General features: G+C 44.7%; 1 protein-coding gene across 1 annotated transcript in view; it reads right to left on the reverse strand.

The window, feature by feature from the left end:
• Nucleotides 1-16,693, reverse strand: part of TRPM2 (transient receptor potential cation channel subfamily M member 2) — a 1,329,765-nt gene that overhangs the window by 434,603 nt on the left and 878,469 nt on the right. Inside the window, exon 26 of the mRNA XM_069733764.1 lies at nt 15,991-16,078. Coding sequence (XP_069589865.1) covers nt 15,991-16,078 — 88 coding nt within the window. The remainder of the gene's footprint in view (nt 1-15,990; nt 16,079-16,693) is intronic.

Consider the following 16,693-nt stretch of genomic DNA (forward strand, 5'->3'; position numbering starts at 1 on the left):
CCGCGTTTGACGATGCATGCGTCATTTCGATGCTTGCGTCTTGGCGTGGAAATGCAACATGTAGTAATTTCTAGAGGCCTCTATTTGCCGCCAGGAGACGCATGCGTTCGATTGCGCAAGGTTTGTGTCTCAAAAACCCATTGCTGTCGATGTAAACACATGCATTTTTAAGCACATGCGTTTGGTCGCGTTTTTGAATGCATGCGTTTCAATTGAGAAAACCATGTCTAGACACTGATAAGCCACCCCCTACCATCAAGGTGATAAAAGGGAGGGTGTGGACAGTTGCAGGTCACTTCTCACCAGACTCTGAAGCAGACAAGACACGGACAGGCCACATCTTGGAGGACAAGACCCTGAACAATGTGAGTATATCCTAGCCAATGCCTTTATTTTGTATTTTCTGTCTCTACATGACCTAATTTCTGCCATTTCTTTCTTTCTACATGCATCAGAATGTCTTCTTCGGATTCTTCATCTGGTGAGAAGTTTCGGCCACGACAGTCGGAAGTGGAGCATGTCAGTGAGGTGAGTATTTGCCTCGTCAGATTGGTAAGTATTCACTGTCACATCGACACATGTGACAATTTGATTTTTCCTTTTTTTTAGAGCTCTTCGACTGAGGCACAGACAGGGCAGGAGCAGCAGAGTCAAGGTCCGGTGGAAAGACGGCAGCAGGTACACATACAAGGTTGACTGTCCTCAGTGTAATATTCTTGAATCTTCCTTTCTTTCCACTCGTATTTCTTAACTTTTTTCTTCTGGAATCCATTTGTATGTTGACTTTCCTATTCATGTCATTTCTCAGCATCTTTTTTCTTTCTTTTCCTTATGTAATATAGCAAACTTTAATTACTTTCTTTAATTTTTAGGTTTCACAACGGGACGATGACCTGATAGACAATGACCTCCTTATCACCCTGGTCCAGGAGCACGTCCCGTTGTGAGACAGCTGGGATCCACTGCACTCGAACACCACCACGCTCCGGCGGTTATGGAATGAGGTGGCCCAAGCGATGTGGGATGGCTGGGACAATGCCCCAGCACGGGTCCGAAGTGCATTTGGTAAGTATTGCACTGCAGTGTGAAGCAGCAGAGACCTTGGCCGTGCTCACTCGACTGTGTGTGATGAAAGAAACTCTCCGAAGTTTCTCTCATCACACACAGTTGTCTGAGCATGGCAAAAAGTCCATTTTCTGACCATAATGTTATTTTTTAACAGTGGACAAAGTCAAAACACGTTGGCGTTCGATGAAGGACCGCTTCAACAAGGACCTGCGTCAAGAGAGCCGTGTTCCCAGTGGTTCAGGAGCAAGGATCCGAACGTACAAATACCATCGTGTTCTGGCATTTTTAAGACTGATCCTTGCCCAGAGAAAGTAAGTATTTATCACATGCTTTAGGTTGTATTGTATTTCCATAATCTGTATTTTTAAATTCCACAGGATTTTGCGTCTGGTAAATTTTTGATAATAATTTTATTTTTCCTTTTTTCACAGCACATACAGCACGACTGTCGGCCCAGGTTCTGGAGCAGTCCTTCATCCGACAGCCACGGACCCGTCCCAGCCATCCAGCAGCGCAGCAGCAAGTGGGCCTTCCACACTAACTGGAGACCAGGGAGCTGGTCCATCAGGTCTTCCCCTTTCGCAGTCCTCTTCCACTGCCCCTTTTTTTGGGGCTCATCCCGGCAGCGGCTGAGGGCTTCGGACAGGTCACTCATGCCCGAGTTCTTGCACTTGAGCTCAGTTTTACACGAAGCAATCAAGGCTATAGGTGACCGAATGGATGTTTCACATAACCTCTTGAATGCACGTATCCAGGAGGTCACCAAAAGCCTTGATCAAGTGAAAGCCGACCTCCAGAGGCCAGCTCGTCATTTTTTTTAACCAAATTGAGCGGGGTATGTCGGAACACCTTACTCCTCATCTCCAGCTGAATGTCATGCAGGCCTGCAATGCTGCTTACGTGCAGGCTATGCAGCAGAGTCAGTATTTCCAGCAGACAGTGGGGGCATATCCACCTGTGCCTTCACTGTCACGATTGTCCTCAATGCTGACCTCTGCTGCATCCCACTGCACGGCCACCTCAATTCCTTCCACAGCCGGACACCACTACAGCACCACCATGCTGAGTGCAGTTGGACATCCCACCACCACCACCATGACATCCGCTGCTCCTGCTTGGACCTCTTCCACTGACACCATGATGCAGCAGGACCCTGGCATGGCCTTCTGTACCGCCACCTCCACGATGCAGCAGGACCCTGGCATGGCCTTCCGTACCGCCACCTCCACGATGCAGCAGGACCCTGTCATGGCCTTCTGTACCACCACCACCACGATGCAGCAGGACCCTCGCATGGCCTTCCGTACCGCCACCCCCACGATGCAGCAGGACCCTGGCATGGCCTTCCGCTCTACAAGCGCTATGGACTCTGGCATGGCTGCACGCTCTACGAGCACTATGGACTCTGGCATGGCTGCACGCTCTAAGAGCACTATGGACCCTGGCATGGCTGCACGCTCTATGAGCACTATGGACTCTGGCATGGCTGCACGCTCTATGAGCACTATGGACTCTGACACAGTGCAGCCGGACCCTGACAGGTCACCCGCCACCATGCCACGGCATATGAGCCCACCAAGAGCTCCCACAACCACGCAAACCAAAAAAAAACCCAGAAAAAAAACAGGACTCTTAGCATTCCCCCCCCCCTTCACCTACCAATGTGTCTGTAATGTTAGGTTTGTCTCACCCTTCCAGTGCGTCTTAAGCCTCTCATGTGTCAAGCCCCATCCCCGAACTTCCAGACCCTTCTAGTTTCATTGCCCCTTCTCCTGCCACCTCTGCGTCATCCACGGTTAGCCAGGCCTCAGTTCTTCACACCCCCCGTTTACATCACTCTACCCCAAGCCGGCGCAGTAAAAAATAATTTCAGTTGTTAACAAAATAAAAAAAGTTTGATTTACCACAATTATGTTTGGTTTATTGTGTCTATCGCCGCCGGCAACACACACCGTGCGCCAAGAAACTTCGCCACACACTTAATTTTTGGGCCACATCATATCTCCAGTAGTTATTAGAAAAAAAATGCACCTTTGTGTGTCTTTAGTATAAAGATTTGAGGTGGGCCCAAAAATAAGAGATGTATTATCTTCATAATCTCTTCTTTCTGCTTTGACTTGAGTTGCAGTCTGAAGAGAAAATGGCGGAAATACAGTACAGAACTCTTCTGAACTGGTCTGTTGTCATTAAAAAAAAAATTAGTTCTGAAACCTGACCTAGTGAGTAGAGAACTGCCTTGTATAACCTCCATTTTCTCTTCTGTGTACATAATCTATTACACACAAATAGAAAGGACAATGGTGGTCACACGGCATATCTATGCTCACCTGCACAGGTGACAGAAATAGTGAATTCATGAGGCTGTTATATGTGCATCATGAATTCATTATTTCTGACACTTGACTTAATGAGTATAGATCTCTTGAATGTGACAGTCATTGTCTCTTCAGTCTGTGTCTACACTGCTACATACTTAGGCAGTTAACTGGTTCATGCAGCTTTACATGAACACCTGAGTCTTACACTATGGCTGGTCCGACTAACTAAAGCAATTGTTACCATCCACCTCTCGTGTCTCCCCTTTTCCTCATAGTTTGTAAGCTTGCGAGCAGGGCCCTCACTCCTCTTGGTATCTATTTTGAACTGTATTTCTGTTATGCTGTAATGTCTATTGTCTGTACCAGTCCCCTCTATAATTTGTAAAGCGCTGCGGAATATGTTGGCGCTATATAAATAAAATTATTATTATTTTATTATTTGCGAAAAAATCTGCATGAAAATTAGATATGTCCCAGTTGTATGCTTTGTAATGAAGTAGGGTGAAATTTGCATAGAAATTTTCAAGTAACTTTTACAGATTCTGTCTTAAGATTTGTTGCTGATTTGTGACCAAATCTGCAGCTGTATTTTCCGAAACATTTAACAAATAATGATACCTGCGTCTCTTTTTCAACACCCATTCAAGTCAACTGGTGAAAAAAGCTGAAAACGCAGCAAAAACACTGAAAGAAGTGACATGCTCTATGTCCAAAAAACGCAGCAAAGCACAAAATTCTGATCACACAAAACCAATGTATGTGCATGAGATTTCTGAAATCTCATAAGCTTTGCTGGTATTGTAAAAAACAGCTGAAAATTAGCATAAAAAAGCAGCAAAAACTCCCTGTGTGGACTTACCTTACGGTTGCAAAGGTGTTTCTTGCGTAGGACTTTGGTAATGAGACCCTTTTCTAATTTTTTTTTTATTGATTTGAATTATTAAGCATATTAACCTCTTAAGCCCCCGAGGGTGCTTTGCACGTTAATGACCGGGCCAGTTTTTACATTTCTGACTACTGTCCCTTTATGAGGTTATAATTCTGGAACGCTTCAACGTTGATTCTGACATTGTTTTCTCGTGACAAATTGTACTTCATGATAGTGATAACATTTCTTTGATATTACTTGCACTTATTTGTGAAAAAAAACGGAAATTTGGAGAAAATTTAGAAAATTTTGCAATTTTCCAACTTTTAATTTTATGCCCTTAAATCATAGAGAGATGTCACACAAAATACTTAATAAGTAACATTTCCCACAAGTCTACTTTACATCAGAACAATTTTGGAAACAATTTTTTTTTCGTTAGGGAGTTATAAGGGTTAAAAGTTGACCAGCAATTTCTCATTTTTACAACAAAATGTACAAAACAATTTTTTTAGGGACCACCTCACATTTGAAGTCACATTTAGGCGTCTATATAGCAAAAATACCCAAAAGTGACACCATTCTAAAAACTGCACCCCTCAAGCTGATCAAAACCACATTCAAGAAGTTTATTAACCCTTCAGGTGCTTCATGAGAGCTAAAGCAATGTTGAAGGAAAAAATGAAACACTTTTTTTACTTTTCCAAATGTAACAGGAGAAATTGGACTGCAAAAGTTGTTGTCCAATTTGTACTGAGTACGCCGATACCCCATATGTAGGGGGGGAACCACTGTTTGGCAGCGCTCGGAAGGGAAGGAGCGCCATTTTACTTTTTCAAGCTAAAATTAGCTGGAATTGAGATCAGACGCCATGTCGCATTTGGTGAGCCCCTGATGTGCCTAAACAGTGGAGACCCCCCACATGTGACCCAAATTTGGAAACTAGACCCCCTAAGGAACTTATCTAGATGTGTGGTGAGCACTTTTATCCCCCAAGTGCTTCACAGAAGTTTATACCGCCCGTGCGTGAACATAAAAACATATTTCCAGGTCACCACCTGACAGCACCATGGAGGATGTCCTTCTTATCTATAGTGGGACAGGAAACTACGAGAGTTAAAAAGGACCCTCCCCCTTCCACCCTTCAGTGTTTTTCCTGTCCCACTGTGGATGGGAACGATGAGAGTTCCGTCTGTCCCGTGCAGAGAGTGAGGATCGGGGGGGCTCGGCCTCTTCCTTCCCACTAGATGGTCTCTGCGTTGCTGACACCCGAGTAATAGGGTCCCTCAGCAGCCCCAGTGCAGCACTGCTCCTGGTGGATAGGGTCGCTTCCCCCTGGGGGGCTCTCGACCCGAGATGAAGCCCCAGATGTACCTGCCATGTTCGTCCTGCAAGGACGCTCCCTTCGCAGGCGGATCCGCTATCATAGGCGCAGGCATCTCTCAACACTGGCCAGGAACGCCGTGCGGCGAGACACTTCCGGTTCACGGAGGCTGCGCGCGTCACTTCTGGGTCACGGCCGGCAGCAGCGGGCGGCATCCTCTTCGCTCCTACGCTGTAGGAGTTCCAGGACAGGGGGCGACAGCTCTGGATAAAGGAGGTATGTGGGGTCTATGGGGTGCGCATTAGATTCTCAGCCTAGCCAATAGCAGCAGCGGCAGCGGTAGCAGCAGCAGTATGGAGGAAACAAAATCCGACACACTGCAGGACACCCAGACACATGTGAGTCCCCACTTAGGGGTATGCTCCCTATAGCCCCAATAAAGATACCATCAGCGGTCTTTATGTTATTTATTCTAGGGGCTTCCCTCATCGGGGGGTAAGAAGACCGGCAAGACTAACAAGTGCCCTATTTGTGCTGTAAAGCTTAAGGACTCTTGGCAGAAGTCGTTCTGTGAGTCTTGCACTAGTCGTATTGTGGGAGAGGAACAGGCCTCCCTAATGACGAGCATGAGAGCCATCGTTAGAGAAGAAGTGCAGGCTTCAATTTCTAACTTATCGTTTCGTCAATATATCCAGTCTGACTCCCAGGATCCTCCCAGGTCCAGAAAAAGGCAGAGAGAGTCGGATCTGTCATCTGAGGACAGCTCCTTTGAATCTGATATGGAAGAGGAGGATTCGAGTAGAGACCCTCCTCTAAAAGGGAAAAAATATTTATTCTCGTCTAATGATATAGAATAACTCCTGGGAGCGGTTAGGCAGACCATGCAGGTTGAGGAGCCCTCAACCACTAAATCAATTCAGGATGAGATGTTTGGGGGGCTGCGGTCGCAGACATCAGAAGTCTTTCCTGTAAATGCCCACATTCGCTCGATGATTTTAGAGGAGTGGGAGGAGGCAGAGAAAAGGATTTCCATTCCTAGAGACTTTAGACTTTGTCTTCTCTTTGACCATGAGGAGGTCAAGGATTGGGAAGATATACCTAAAATCGACATTCCACTTGCTAAGGTGTCTAAAAGAACTTTCATACCATTTGAGGACTCCTCAAACTTAAAGGAGCCTATGGACAGGAAGGCGGATGGACTCCTAAAGAGGGCATGGGAAAGCTCTGCTGCAGTGATACGCACAAATATAGCGGCAACATCTGTGGCGAGGCCAATGCATTTATGGGTTGATGACTTAAAAGATCAGTTGTCGGCCCGAACCGCTAGAGAATCTATCTTAAAAGCTATCCCTCTACTCAAACTAGCAACCGGGTTTCTTGCAGATGCTACTGCAGAATCGGTTAGGTTCACTGCTACGGGCCAATCTTTATCAAACACAGCCCGAAGGGCTATATGGTTAAAGAGCTGGTCGGGAGATGTTCATTCGAAAAATAAATTATGTTCTATTCCCTTTTCAGGGGGCAGGGTCTTCGGTCCCATATTAGACGATATTCTGGAGAAGGCTTCTGATGAAAAGAAGGGGTTTCCAGAGGAAAAGCGGAAAGAATTCCAGCCCTTTCGCAGACCCTATTACGGTCACAGATCAGACTATAGGGGCAAGGGGAAACAAGGCAGATGGAGCTACCAGAAAGGGGGAGAAAATAGGAACCGAAATAGGGAGTCGGGTCCCTCAAGCTCTAGGTCAGAGTTCCGGAGAAAATGACGCCACCTGGATAGGGGGGCGGTTGCTGAACTACCTGGGCGAATGGGAAAAAATTACCGCAAGTCCTTGAGTTCTCCAGATTATCTCACAGGGGTGCATGATAGAATTTGACTCCCTTCCCCCAGAAAGATACTTTGTCTCCAACGCCCGTCTCTTCGGTCTCTCCAATGTGGTGAGACCTACAGGATCTCCTCCGGATGGAGGCAATAATCCCCGTCCCTCCACACCAAATAGGAAGCGGTCATTACTCAGGTCTCTTCTCTATAAAGAAACCTTCGGGAGAATCCCGAACCATAATATATCTCAAGCCCCTAAACAAGTGGTTACAGTACAAAAAGTTCAAAATGGAGTCTATACGCTCCACAATTCCCCTATTGGGAAAAGATGTGGTAATGTGTACTTTGGACTTAAAAAGTGCATATTATCACGTACCAATTTTTCCAGATCATCAAAAATATCTGAGGTTTGTGGTAGAAAAAGAAGGGTGAATCTTCCGTTACCAATTTTGTTGCCTTCCATTTTGACTGGCGTCAGCACCCAGAGTTTTTACAAAACTCATCATAGAAATTGTGTCTTACCTAAGAAAGCGAGACGTCACCATAATACCCTATCTGGACGATTTCCTGTTGGTGGCAGACTCAGTGGGGCAGCTCAAGATCGATTGTCGGTTGGTAATTACCACACTGCAGAAATTAGGTTGGGTGTTGAACTGGCCAAAGTCACACCTAACTCCAAAATCAGAGATACAATTTCTAGGTGTCATACTAGATTCGAAGGTGAGAAAGTCATTTCTTCCGGACAAGAGGCGGTCCGACCTGATAGAAAGTATCCGTCAGTTTTCAAAAAGTCGAGTATCATTCAAGGATGCAATGAAGATCCTGGGTTCAATGACAGCCTGCATCCCATGTGTCAGCTGGAGCCAATATCATTCCCGGCAGTTACAAAGAGCGGTTCTCACAGCATGGGACAGAAGACAGTCTTCGCTGGACAAAGAATTCTGCCTATCCCATTGGGTCAGACAATCCCTACGCTGGTGGATGGTGCCAGGAAATCTCCAGGTCGGCGTCCCATGGATCCAAGCTCCAACAGTCACGGTAACTACGGACGCAAGCCAACAAGGTTGGGGCGGCCACGTCCTCGGAAGATACTACCAGGGACAATGGAATTTGGAAGACAGCAACAATTCCTCAAGTTACAGGGAGCTGCATGCAGTATGGAAAGTCTTGTGTTCAGCCCGAATCCTGTTGGAAAACAAGCATCTAAAGATCCTACCGGACAACACGACGGCGGTAGCATTTCTTCGCCATCAAGGGGGACAAAGACATCCGAAACTACAGCGTCTGGCAGATCAAATTTTCGCATGGGCGGAAAGATCAGTACTTTCAATTTCGGCAGTTCACCTAGAAGGCTCAAGGAACCAGGTTGCGGATTTTCTGAGCAGAGAGAAGCTATCACCCACTGAGTGGGAGCTAAACAGCAAGGTCTTCAACGACTTACAGTCATGGCCAAAAGTATTGACACCCCTGCAATTCTGTCAGATAATACTCAGTTTCTTCCTGAGAATGATTGCAATCACAAATTCTTTGATATTATTATCTTTATTTAATTTATCTTAAATAAAAAAACACAAAAGAGAATGAAGCAAAAAGCAAAACATTGATCATTTAACACAAAACTCCAAAAATTGGCCAGACAAAAGTATTGGCACCCTCAGCCTAATACTTGGTTGCACAACCTTTAGCCAAAATAACTGCGACCAACCGCTTCCGGTAACCATCATTGAGTTTCTTACGATGCTCTGCTGGAATTTTAGACCATTCTTCTTTGGCAAACTGCTCCAGGTCCCTGATATTTGAAGGGTGCCTTCTCCAAACTGCCATTTTTAGATCCCTCCACAGGTGTTCTATGGGATTCAGGTCTGGACTCATTGCTGGCCACCTTAGAAGTCTCCAGTGCTTTCTCTCAAACCATTTTCTAGTTCTTTTTGAAGTGTGTTTTGGGTCATTGTCCTGTTGGAAGACCCATGACCTCTGAGGGAGACCCAGCTTTCTCACACTGGGACCTACATTATGCTGCAAAATTTGTTGGTAGTCTTCAGACTTCATAATGCCATGCACACGGTCAAGCAGTCCAGTGCCAGAGGCAGCAAAGCAACCCCAAAACATCAGGGTACCTCGGCCATGTTTGACTGTAGAGACAGTGTTCTTTTCTTTGAATGCCTCTTTTTTTCTCCTGTAAACTCTATGTTGATGCCTTTGCCCAAAAAACTCTACTTTTGTCTCATCTGACCAGAGAACATTCTTCCAAAACGTTTTATGCTTTTTCAGGTAAGTTTTGGCAAACTCCAGCCTGGCTTTTTTATGTCTCGGGGTAAGAAGTAGGGTCTTCCTGTGTCTCCTACCATATAGTCCCTTTTCATTCAGACGCCGACGGATAGTACGGGTTGACACTGTTGTACCCTCGGACTGCAGGGCAGCTTGAACTTGTTTGGATGTTAGTCGAGGTTCTTTATCCAACATCCGCACAATCTTGCGTTGAAATCTCTTGTCAATTTTTCTTTTCCGTCCACATCTAGGGAGGTTAGCCTCAGTGCCATGGGCTTTAAACTTCTTGATGACACTGTGCACGGTAGACACAGGAACATTCAGGTCTTTGGAGATGGACTTGTAACCTTGAGATTGCTCATGCTTCCTCACAATTTGGTTTCTCAAGTCCTCAGACAGTTCTTTGGTCTTCTTTCTTTTCTCCATGCTCAATGTGGTACACACAAGGACACAGGACATAGGTTGAGTCAACTTTAATCCATGTCAACTGCCTGCAAGTGTGATTTAGTTATTGCCAACACCTGTTAGGTGCCACAGGTAAGTTACAGGTCCTGTTAATTACACAAATTAGAGAAGCATCACATGATTTTTCGAACAGTGCCAATACATTTGTCCACCCCCTTTTTATGTTTGGTGTGGAATTATATCCAATTTGGCTTCAGGACAATTATTTTTGTGTTTTTTTCATTTAAGACAAATTAAATGAAGATAATAATACCAAATAATTTGTGTTTGCAATCATTTTCAGGAAGAAAATGAGTATTATGTGACAGAATTGCAGGGGTGTCAATACTTTTGGCCATGACTGTATGTCAACGCTGGAGATCCCCGACAGTGGACCTATGTGCGACAAGACGGAATGCAAAGGTCAGAACATTTTTTTCTCTGAACCCTCAAGAGGATCCGGCCGGAGTAGATGCCCTCTCTCAGTCATGGAGCAGGGGTCTGTTATATGCGTTCCCCCCTCTGGCATTGGTACCAAGAGTCCTCAGGAAGATATGCGAGGACAGAGCTCGAGTTATGTTGGTGGTCCCTTTCTGGCCCAAGAGGAGCTGGTTCCCTCTGCTAAAGACGCTGTCAGTAGACAGTCCTTACCATCTTCCAGAAAGAAAGGACTTGCTTTCCCAAGGTCCGATTCTTCATCAATACCCAGGGAATCTGCAGTTAGCAGCTTGGATCTTGAACGGCAGATCCTGAAGGCAAGAGACCTATCGGAAGGAGTAATTTCCATCCTACAAGCAAGTAGGAAGCCGGTGACTTCGGCAATCTATCTTAAAGTTCTGCAGTTTTTGTGGAGACACAACGATCGATGTTGATCACCCCAACATACCTAGAATTCTTGAATTCTTGCAGCAGGGATTCAAGAACAGGGTTAAACCAAGTACCTTGAGAGTCCAGATAGCAGCCCTCAGCATGTTTTATGATTCTTCCCTTGCTGCCCACCCTTGGATTGCTCGGTTTTTTAGAGCAGTTCTGAGGCTGAGACCCCTAATCAGGAAAACTGTCCCTCCTTGGGACCTTAACCTAGTCCTTAACGAATTATGTTAGGAGCCGTTTGATATAGGGAAAGATATAAACATTGCTAATCTCTCCCTTAAAACAGTTTTTTTACTGGCCATTATATCAGCCAAAAGATTGGGGGAACTTCAGGCCCTGTCCATCCAAAACCCCTATCTGCAAGTATTTGATGATAGGTTGGTATTAAGGCTTGATCCAGGTTTCCTTCCTAAAGTGGTCTCGGTTTCAAATATAAATCAGGAAGTAGTACTCCCATCATTTTGCCAGTTCCCTAGAAACCAAAAAGAATTGTTCTTCCATAACTTAAGGTACCGTCACACTTAGCGACCCTGCAGCGATACCGACAACGATCCGGATCGCTGCAGCGTCGCTGTTTGGTCGCTGGAGAGCTGTCACACAGACCGCTCTCCAGCGACCAACGATCCCGAGGTCCCCGGTAACCAGGGTAAACATCGGGTAACTAAGCGCAGGGCCGCGCTTAGTAACCCGATGTTTACCCTGGTTACCATCGTAAAAAAACAAACAGTACATACTTACATTCAGCTGTCTGTCCCTTGCCGTCTGTTTGCTGCACTGACTGCTGGCCGCAAAGTGAAAGCAGAGCACAGCCACAGCGGTGAGTCACCGCTGTGCTGTGCTTTCACTTTCACTTTGCGGCCAGCAGTCAGTGCAGCAAACAGACGGCAAGGGACAGACAGCTGAATGTAAGTATGTACTGTTTGTTTTTTTACGATGGTAACCAGGGTAAACATCGGGTTACTAAGCGCGGCCCTGCGCTTAGTTACCCGATGTTTACCCTGGTTACCAGTGAAGACATCGCTGAATCGGTGTCACACACACCGATTCAGCGATGTCTGCGGGGAGTCCAGCGACGAAATAAAGTTCTGGACTTTCTTCCCCGACCAGCGACAGCACAGCAGGGGCCTGATCGCTGCTGCCTGTCACACTGGACGATATCGCTAGCGAGGACGCTGCAACGTCACGGATCGCTAGCGATATCGTCTAGTGTGACGGTACCTTTAGACGTCAGGGAGATGGTTCTTAAATACTTAGACATGACTAGGGCCTGGAGACAAGATAATAAACTCTTTGTCCTTTACGGGGGTCCTAATAAGGGGAAGAAAGCATCAAAATCCACCATTGTGAGGTGGATTCGTTCCACTATTAGCCTAGCTTATCAGGCGCAGAGAAAGGATCCCCCAGATAGCTTTAAAGCTCATTCGTCTAGGGCTATGGCCGCCTCATGGGCAGAAAAACGGGGGGCCTCGGTAGATCAGATTTGCAGAGCAGCATCTTGGTCTAATATTAGCACCTTTTCTAAGCATTACAAATTAGACGTAGTCTCTTCTCAACTAGCATTTGGCAGGAAGGTGCTTCAGGCAGTAGTCCCACCCTAGGACCAAAAGTCTCCTTTAGTACTTCTCCATGGTGCTGTCAGGTGGTGACCTGGAAAATGGTAATTAGTCTTACCGATAATTGTATTTCCAGCAATCCATCCTGACAGCACGGTTAGTTCCCTCCCTAGTACAAAGATATGATATACTTATGTGAAGTAACATTTGTATTAAAATTGTTATGTTCAAAATAAAATTCTCTTTTTGCATCCATCCAGATGTGTTACTTTGGAAAATCACTGAAGGGTGGAAGGGGGAGGGTCCTTTTAAACTCTCGTGGTTTCCTGTCCCACTATGGATAAGAAGGACGTCCTCCATGGTGCTGTCAGGTGGTGACCTGAAAAATAATTTTTATTTTCACGGCTCTGCGTCATAAACAGTAGTGAAACACTTGGGGGTTCAAAGCTCTCACAACACATCTAGATAAGATCCTTAGGGGTTCTACTTTCCAAAATGGTGTCACTTGTGGGGGCTTTAAATGTTTAGGCACATCAGGTGCTCCCCAAAGCAACATTGTGTCCCATCTCAATTCCAGCCAATTTTGCATTCAAAACTCAAACGGCGCTCCTTCCCTTCTGACCTCTGCCATGCATCCAAACAGTGGTTTACCCCCACATATGGGGTATCAGCGTACTCAGGAAAAATTTCACACCAACGTTTGGGGTACAATTTCTTCTGGTAACCTTGGGAAAATAAAAAATTGGGGCGAAAAGTTCATTTTTGTGAAAATTTTTTATTTTTTATTTATACGGCTCTACATTATCAACTTCTGTGAAGCACTTGGTGGGTCAAAGTGCTCACCACACATCTAGATAAGTTCCATAGGGGTCTACTTTCCAAAACGTTGTCATTTGTGGGGGGTTTCAATGTTTAGACACATTAGTGGCTCTCCAAATGCAACATGGCGTCCCATCTCAATTCCAGCCAATTTTGCATTGAAAAGTCAAATGGCGCTCCTTCCATTCCGAGCTCTGCCATGCGCCCAATCAGTGGTTCTCCCCAACATACCAGGTATCGGGGTACTTACGACAAATTGTACAACAACTTTTGGAGTCCATTTTCTCCTGTTACCCTTGGTAAAATAAAACAAATTGGAGCTGAAATAAATTTTTTGTGAAAAAAAATTAAATGTTAATTTTTTTTTAAACATTCCAAAAATTCAGGTGAAGTACCAGAAGGGTTAATAAACTTCTTGAATGTGGTTTTGAGCACATTGAGGGGGGCAGTTTTTAGAATGGTTTAGATTTGTGTCACACTTGGTTATTTTGTATCATATAGACCCCTCAAAATGACTTCAAATGTGATGTAGTCCCTAAAAAAAATGGTGTTGTAAAAATTAGAAATTGCTGGTCAACTTTTAACCCTTCTAACTCCCTAACAAAAAAAATTGTTTCCAAAATTGTGGTGATGTAAAGTAGACATGTGGGAAATGTTACTTAGGCCGCTTTCACACGTCAGTGGCTCCGGTACGTGAGGTGACAGTTTCCTCACGTACCGGAGACACTGACTCACATAGACACATTAAAATCAATGTGTCTCTGCACATGTCAGCGTGTTTTCATGGACCGTATGTCCGTTTGGAAACACGGAGACATGTCAGTGTTCGTGGGAGCGCACGTATTACACGGACCCATTAAAGTCAATGGGTAAGTGTAAAACACGTACCGCACACGGATGGTGCCTCACATTACTGTAATGGGTGGTACCACGTGACCGCTCATACAGGAGAAGCTGCGGCCAGGATAGGAAGCAGCGAGGGAGCCGGGTAAGTATTTTATTAACAGCGGACAGGGATCTTTTTTTTAAACAACAAAAAAGAAAAAAAAAGATTTTTCATATCTTCTCTCCAGCGAAAGCTGCTGGAGAGAAGAAATGAATGGTGGCTTCAGCACCAGGATGCAGGGGACAGCGCTTAACTCTAGCGCTGTCTCCTGCACGGTGCGTGTGGTACCCAGTCGGCACACGGGCGGCACACGGATGCCGCACGTGTGCCACACTGATGTGCCACGTGAGCACATGGACACACGGACACGGATAATTGCGGTAACGATTTTTCCGGTACCGGAATTATCTGGGCGTGTGAGACTGGCCTCATTAAGTATTTTGTCTGACATATCTCTGTGATTTAAGGGCATAAAAATTCAAAGTTGGAAAACTGCGAAATTTTATAAATTTTCGCCAAATTTGTTTTTTTCACGGATAAACGCAGGTAATATCAAAGAAATTTTACCACTATCATGAAGTACAATATGTCACGAGAAAACATTGTCAGAATCACCAGGATCTGTTGAAGCGTTCCAGAGTTGTAACCTCATAAAAGGACAGTGGTCAGAATTGTAAAAATTGGCCCAGTCATTAATGTGCAAACCACCCTCGGGGCTTAAGGGATTAATATTTTTACTTATTGGGTTAGTAATTGGGGTGTCTTATTGATGCCTCTCAATTGCTAACCTCTGGGCTAGATGTCAGCAGACATTACACAGTTAACATCAACCCCAAGATATTACCTTGCTTACCAATGCACCAGAAAAAAGTGGGAAGAGATGGGCAAAGTGCCAGAATTTATTTAAACTTATGGCGTTAGTAATGGGGGTGTCTTTATAGACACCCCTCCATTACTAACCACTGGGCTTGATGTTAGCGGACATTGCAAAGCTGACGTCAGTCCCAAAATATTACCCCCTTGCCGATGCACTAGGGCAACCGGGAAGACTCCAGCAAAGTGCCAGAATTTCTTGGTGGCCTGCTATTATTAGGCAGGTGACTGCCAAATATCTGTGTGCGTTCCCAGCCTGAGAATTCAAGACTCAACTGTCTGTTTTAGCTTGGCTGATTATCAAAAATGGGTGAGCCCACACTGTTTTTTTTAATTATTTATTTAAATAACCAGCCAAGATAAACCAGACAGTTAAAGGATGCAGTCTGCAGCTGTCTTTGACCAGTGCTTGCTATCAAAAATAGAGAACTCCATATCTTTCTTTTTTTGTTTACATGGTTCGCCGGCCATTCATGCCATGCCAATAAGCTTTATTTGGGCAGCTGAACCCAAACAGTAACTCAGACTTCCATGAGAAATCCTTGTTCTGGGTCCATGCACAAATACTAGGTGTCTGGTATGGACCCCACACTTTACAGTTCAGGTTCACCGATCTCTAATTATTAATCTTACTTTCAAATTGTGGGTTAAAAAAGTGTTCTATGAAACTGAGTCTTGTCAAAATTTTGGAAATTGTTCTTGTGCCCAATGAGATATTAATGAAAATGTTACTTTTCAAAGGAGGTATACTCATTTATGATAAGCACTGTTTGTGAAGTCTTCTGTGCAATTAGAACATAATTAAATTCACAAGTACACTTCATCAAATGATTTGCTTTTTCCTTTACAAGCTTAGCAAATAAGTAAAAAAAAATACCAATGACTGGAGCAGATTCTTTGGAACCAAATCCATTATCCAGGAGTGTATTAACAATCCAGTTTAAAGCTTTTGCAGATCTTAGTGCCTGTTTAAAGAAAAGTAATTGTGAGGACCAAATAATTTCATATATAACAGCAATGTGAAATAACTTGACTCAGTGGTGCACACACAATAGAAGCAGCCCAGGAATCAGCATTGGACTAAACTGCAAGGGCAGCGTCTGAGTCGGCCAGTGGACAAGACATTAGGGGAGAGATTAAGCAATTCAATTTTTTTTTCTAATATTACGAATGCACCTATGAAGACGGAGTACACCCCTGCCCAATGGCAGAAAGACTGCAGTTAGCAGTGAGAGATTTGAAGCCAAACAGCTGGTCTCTCCCATCTGTTGCATTGCAAAGGGTGAAATTCACACTGGCATGCACAGCATAATTTAACATCATGCCAATTTCAAACCTGCAGCTCTTGTCAATTTATGCTGGGCATATTTTTTGCAGCGTAAGTATGAGATTTCTTAAAATCTTATGCACTTTGCTGGCACTGTAAAAAAAAAAATTGCATGCAAATATGCTGTTGAAAATATGCTGCATTTTTGTTATATGGCAGCATATTGAGGACTGCCTTGTCTGCTACATTGTTAGCAGAATCTGTGTTCTCAAAACCAGGGCCACCATGAGTGCATTATTACCCTTACTGGTGT

Source organism: Ranitomeya imitator, chromosome 7 (genome assembly GCF_032444005.1).
Source record: "Ranitomeya imitator isolate aRanImi1 chromosome 7, aRanImi1.pri, whole genome shotgun sequence".
Lineage (NCBI taxonomy): Eukaryota > Metazoa > Chordata > Amphibia > Anura > Dendrobatidae > Ranitomeya > Ranitomeya imitator.